General features: G+C 50.3%; 1 protein-coding gene across 1 annotated transcript in view; it reads right to left on the bottom strand.

Moving 5' to 3' along the window:
* Nucleotides 1–977, bottom strand: part of PLCD4 (phospholipase C delta 4) — a 66945-nt gene extending 65968 nt beyond the window's left edge. Inside the window, exon 1 of the mRNA XM_038750014.1 lies at nucleotides 953–977. Coding sequence (XP_038605942.1) covers nucleotides 953–977 — 25 coding nt within the window. The remainder of the gene's footprint in view (nucleotides 1–952) is intronic.
* Nucleotides 978–6000: the final 5023 nt, after the last annotated feature.

Consider the following 6000-nt stretch of genomic DNA (forward strand, 5'->3'; position numbering starts at 1 on the left):
CACCCTCCCCCTTCCTTTCCCTCCCTCCTCCTCTCCCCACTGTCCATCCACCCTCCCCCTTCCTTTCCCTCCCTCCTCCTGTCCCCACTGTCCATCCATCCCTCTCCTTCCCTTTCCCTCCCTCCTCCTCTCCCCACTGTCCATCCACCCTCCCCCTTCCTTTCCCTCCCTCCTCCTCTCCCCACTGTCCATCCACCCTCCCCCTTCCACTCCCTCCTCCTCTCCCCACTGTCCATCCACCCTCCCCCTTCCAGTTCCTCCTCCTCTCCCCACTATCCATCCACCCTCCCCCTTCCTTTCCCTCCCTCCTCCTCTCCTCACTGTCCATCCATCCATCCCTTCCCCTCCCTTTCCCTCCCTCCTCCTCTCCCCACTGTCCATCCATCCCTCCTCCACCCTTCCCCATCCCTCCTCCTTCTCCCCACTGTTTATCCATCCCTCTCCCTCCCTTTCCCTCCCTCCTCCTCTCCCCACTGTCCATCCATCCCTCCTCCACCCTTCCCCATCCCTCCTCCTTCTCCCACCTCCCACCCTTTCCCCTCCCTCCTCCTCTCCCCACTGTCCATCCACCCTCCCCCTTCCCCTCCCTCCTCCTCTCCCCACTGTCCATCCACCCTCCCCCTTCCTTTCCCTCCCTCCTCCTCTCCTCACTGTCCATCCATCCATCCCTCCCCCTCCCTTTCCCTCCCTCCTCCTCTCCCCACTGTCCATCCATCCCTCCTCCACCCTTCCCCATCCCTCCTCCTTCTCCCCACTGTTTATCCATCCCTCTCCCTCCCTTTCCCTCCCTCCTCCTCCTCTCCCCACTGTCCATCCATCCCTCCTCCACCCTTCTCCATCCCTCCTCCTTCTCCCACCTCCCACCCTTTCCCCTCCCTCCTCCTCTCCCCACTGTCCATCCATCCTCCCTCCCTCCCCCCTCCATTCCCCTCCCCTGTGAGGGGTCACTCACGGAAGCTGTGTAGGGGGAAGGCCATTGTTCGCGGCTCAGCTGGCACAGGGGGCACCTATTGGGCGCTAACTGGGAGAGAGACAAGGAGGGAGTCAGTCCAGGAGGCAGACAGGGCCCAGCTGGGGTGAGGGGCTTCAGGCAGGGGCAGGGAGCCAGAAAGCCCTGGCTACTTCCCAAAGATCCCCCTTCCACTCAGGAAGGGGAGGGGGTGGAAGAAGTGTCTGTAGCGCATTCCCACCAGGAGTCACTTCAGCCAGCCCTCTGCCTCTGGGCAGGCCACCCTCTCTCCCCTCATCCTGAACCACAGCACAGAGACCCTCCTGCTAAGAATAATAATAATAATGATAACATTTATTAAGCACTTACTATGTGCAAAGCACTGTTCTAAGTTACAAGGTGATCAGGTTGTCCCACGGAGGGCTCACAGTCTTAATTCCCATTTTACAGATGAGGGAACTGAGGCCCAGAGAAGTTAAAAGTGACTTGCCCAAGGTCACACAGCTGACAAGTGGCGGAGCCGGGATTTGAACCCATGACCTCTGACTCCAAAGCCCGGGCTCTTTCCACTGAGCCACACTGCTTCCAATAATCCAGTGCTCAGAACAGTGCCTGGCACATAGTAAGCACTTAACAAATACATTATTTTTATTATTACTTGTTAAGCACTTACTACGTGGCAAGCAGTGTTAATGATGACATTTATTAAGCGCTTACTATGTGCAAAGCACTGTTCTAAGTACTGGGGAGATTACAAGGTGATCAGGTTGTCCCATGTGGGGCTCACAGTCTTAATCCCCATTTTACAGATGAGGTAATTGAGGCACAGAGAAGTGAAGTGATTTGCCCAAAGTCACACAGCTGACAATTGGGAGAGCCGGGATTCAAACCCATGACCTCTGACTCCAAAGCCCGGGCTCTTTCCACTGAGCCATGCTGCTTCTCTGTAATTATTAAGCCCGTTGTGGGCAGGGATTTTCCCTCTTTATTGCTGTATAATAATGATGGTATTTGTTATGTTCTTACTATGTGCCAAGAACTGGGGTAGATACAAGGTGATCAGGTTGCCCCACGTGGGGCTCACAGTCTTAGTCCCCATTTTACAGATGAGGGAACTGAGGCACAGAGAAGTGAAGTGACTTGTCCAAAGTCACACAGCTGACAAGTGGCAGAGGTGGGATTCGAACCCACAATCTCTCACTCCCAAGCCCGGGCTCTTTCTACTAAGCCATGCTGCTTCTCTATGTGTTCTGAGCACTGGGGTAGATACAAGTTAATCATATTGGATATGATAATAATCATAATAATGGCATTTGTTAAGCGCTTACTGTGTGCCATCTTCTCAGCCCTCCTCCATCCCCTCAGTTCTCCATCTCAGTTCTCTATAATAATAATGATGATAATAATTTAATAATAATGGTACTTGTTAAGCGCTTACTATCAGCATCACCAATCGTATTTATTGAGCGCTTACTGTGTGCAGAGCACTGGACTAAGCGCTTGGGAAGTACAAGTTGGCAACATATAGAGACAGTCCCTACCCAGCAGTGGGCTCACAGTCTAAAAGGGGGAGACAGAGAACAAAACCAAACATACTAACAAAATAAAATAAATAGAATAGATATGTACAAGTAAAATAAAAAAATAAATAAATAGAGTAACAAATATGTACAAACATATATACATAGATACAGGTGCTGTGGGGAAGGGAAGGAGGTAAGATGGGGGGTGGAGAGGGGGACGAGAGGGAGAGGAAAGAAGGGGCTCAGTCTGGGAAGGCCTCCTGGAGGAGGTGAGCTCTCAGTAGGGCCTTGAAGGGAGGAAGAGAGCGAGCTTGGCGGATGGGCAGAGGGAGGGCATTCCGGGCCCGGGGGAGGACGTGGGCCAGATCTCCCCATTATCCTGATCCCCCCACCCCCTGCAATATAATAATAATAATAATTATTATTATTATAATGACATTTATTAAGCGCTTACTATGTTCAAAGCACTGTTCTAAGCGCTGGGGAGGTTACAAGGTGATCAGGTTGTCCCACCGGGGGCTCACAGTCTTCATCCCCATTTTACAGATGAGGTCACTGAGGCCCAGAGAAGTGAAGTGACTTGCCCAAAGTCACACAGCTGACAATTGGCAGAGCCGGGATTTGAACCCTTGACCTCAGACTCCAAAGCCCAGGATCTTTCCACTGAGCCACTCTGCTCCTCGAAAAATATACAGTTTTCCTCATTATCCTCATTATCCTGGTCCCCCCAATATCCATTTACCCTATTATCCAAATCTCCCTCCCATCCACTTTCCCCCGGTATCCAGGCTCCACTGTCATCCAATTTCTCCAGTATTCCAGTTGCCCCAACATCCAGTTTCCCCTGTTATCCCAATCCTCCCATCATCCTGTTTCCTCCATTATCCCAGTCCCTCCATTAGCCAATATTTCCATTATCCCAGTCCCTCCATTATCCAATATCTCCATTATCCCAGTCCCCACCACATCCAGTTTCCCCCATTACCCAGGTCTCCCCATCATCCAGTTTTCTCATTATCCCTCATTATCCTTCATTGGAGAAGCAGCGTGGCTCAGGGGAAAGAGCCCGGGCTTGGGAGTCAGAGATCATGGGTTCTAATCCCGGCTTCACCGCTTGTCTGCCATGTAATCTTGGGCTAGTCGCTTAACGTCTCCGAGCCTCAGTTTCCTCATCTGTGAAATGGGGATGAAGACTGCGAGCCCCACGTGGGACAACCTGATCACCTTGTGTTCTCCCCCCCCAGCGCTTAGAACAGTGCTTTGCACATAATAAGCGCTTAACAAATGCCATCATCATCATTATTATTATTATCCCATTTCTTCCTTATCAGTTCAATCGTCTTTATTGAGCGCTTACTGTGTGCAGAGCCCTGTACTGAGCACTTGGGAGAATACGATAAAACAATAAACAGATACATTTCCTGCCCACAGTGACCTTACAGTCTAGGGGGCTGGGGGGAAGACAGACATGTATATGTATAAATCTGTAATTTATTTATTTCTAAGTGCATCAATCAAGCAATAAGTGGTATTCAATGAGTACTTACTGTGTGCAGAGCACTGTATTAAGCACCTGGGAGAGGACACGCAACCATCCTCTCCCCTCCTACCTCAACTTTTCTGCTTAGTCCAACCCAACTGTGCACTTTACTCCTCTAATAATAATAATAATAATGGCATTTGTTAAGTGCTTACTATGTGCAGAGCACTGCTCTAAGCGCTGAGGGGGAATACAAGGTGATCAAGTTGTCCCACGTGGGGCTTACAGTCAATCCCCGTTTTACAGATGAGGTAACTGAGGCTCAGAGAAGTTAAGTGCCTTGCCGAAGGTCACACAGCAGACATGTGGCGGAGCCGGGATTCGAACCCATGACCTCTGACTCCAAAGCCCGGGCTCTTTCCACTGAGCCACGCTGCTTCTCTACTGCCAACCTTCTCCCTGGGCCTCCATCTCGCCTGTCTTGCCTCCAACCTCTCGCCCACATCCTGCCTCTGGCTTGGAATGCCCTCCCTCCTCACCTCTGACAGATGATAATAATAATAATAATAATAATAATAATAATAATAGCATTTATTAAGCACTTACTATGTGCAAAGCACTGTTTTTAGCGCTGGGGAGGTTACAAGGTGATCGGGTTGTCCCACGGGGGGCTCACAAACTTCATCCCCATTTTCCAGATGAGGGAACTGAGGCCCAGAGAAGTGAAGTGACTTGCCCAAAGTCACACAGCTGACAACTGGCGGAGCTGAGATTTGAACCCAAGACCTCTGACTCCAAAGCACGGGCTCTTTCCACTGAGCCTCGCTGCTTCTCCTAAAGGTGATGACTCTTTCCCCACCCCACCTTACTGAAGGCCCATCTCCTCCAAGAAGCCTTCCCTGACTGAGCCCTCCTTCCCTCTTTTCCTTCTCCTTCCCGCGTCGCCTTGCTCCTTTTCTTCATCCCCCTCCTCCCAAACTACTTACGTCTCCATCCATCATTTATGGGCACTGCTCCGCCCATAGTAAGTGCTCAATAAATTTGATTGATCACAACGCAGCAGAGTTGGCATTCACATCCACTCATCATCCAGTTTTTTCCATTATCCAGGTTCCCCCATCACCCATTTTCCCCATTATCCAAGTCCCGCCACCATCCAGTTTTTTCCCATATCCAGGCTCCACCCATCATCCCACACTAAGCCCCCTTTTTCTCCTCTCCCACTCCCTTCTGCATCACCGTGACTTGCTCCTTTTTCTCTCCCCCACCCCACAACACTTCCCTCCTCCTTTCCCTTCTCCTTTCCTCCTCCTTTCCCATCTCTTTTAGACTGTGAGCCCACTGTTGGGTAGGGACTGTTTCTCTATGTTGCCAACTTGTACTTCCCAAGCGCTTAGTCCAGTGCTCTGCACACAGTAAGCGCTCAATAAATACGATTGATTGATTGATGTCCATATCGGTCATTTTCTTTATTCCTATTGATGTCTGTCTCCCCCCTCTAGACTGTGAGCTCGTTGGGGGCAGGAAATGTGTCTGCTTGTTGTTGTCCTCTCCCAAGTGCTTAGTACAGTGCTCTGCACACAGTAAGTGCTTAATAAATATGAATGAATGATCCAATTTCCCCTTTATCCCGTTTCCTCCATTATCTAGGTCCCCTTCCCCCCCATCCAGTTTCCTCATTATCCACATCCACTCTATCTAATTTTCTCCATTATCCAAGTCTGCCTATCATCCAGTTTCCCAATTAATAATAATAACTATTATTATGGTATTTGTTAGGCACTTACTACGTGCCAAACATTCTTCTAAGCGCCGGGGTAATTACAAGGTAATCAGGTTGTCCCACATGGGGGCTCACAGTCTTAATCCCCATTTTACAGATGAGGGAACTGAGGCCCAGAGAAGTGTAGTAGCTTCCCTGACAAGTGGCAGAGCCGGGATTAGAACCCGTGTCCTGTAACTCCCAAGCCCGGGCTCTTTCCATGAAGCCACGCTGCAATTCTCCAAGTTCCTTCCATTTTCCGGTTTTCCCGGCTACTAGATCCCCC

Source organism: Tachyglossus aculeatus, chromosome 1 (genome assembly GCF_015852505.1).
Source record: "Tachyglossus aculeatus isolate mTacAcu1 chromosome 1, mTacAcu1.pri, whole genome shotgun sequence".
In the NCBI taxonomy this organism is placed as follows: Eukaryota; Metazoa; Chordata; class Mammalia; order Monotremata; family Tachyglossidae; genus Tachyglossus; species Tachyglossus aculeatus.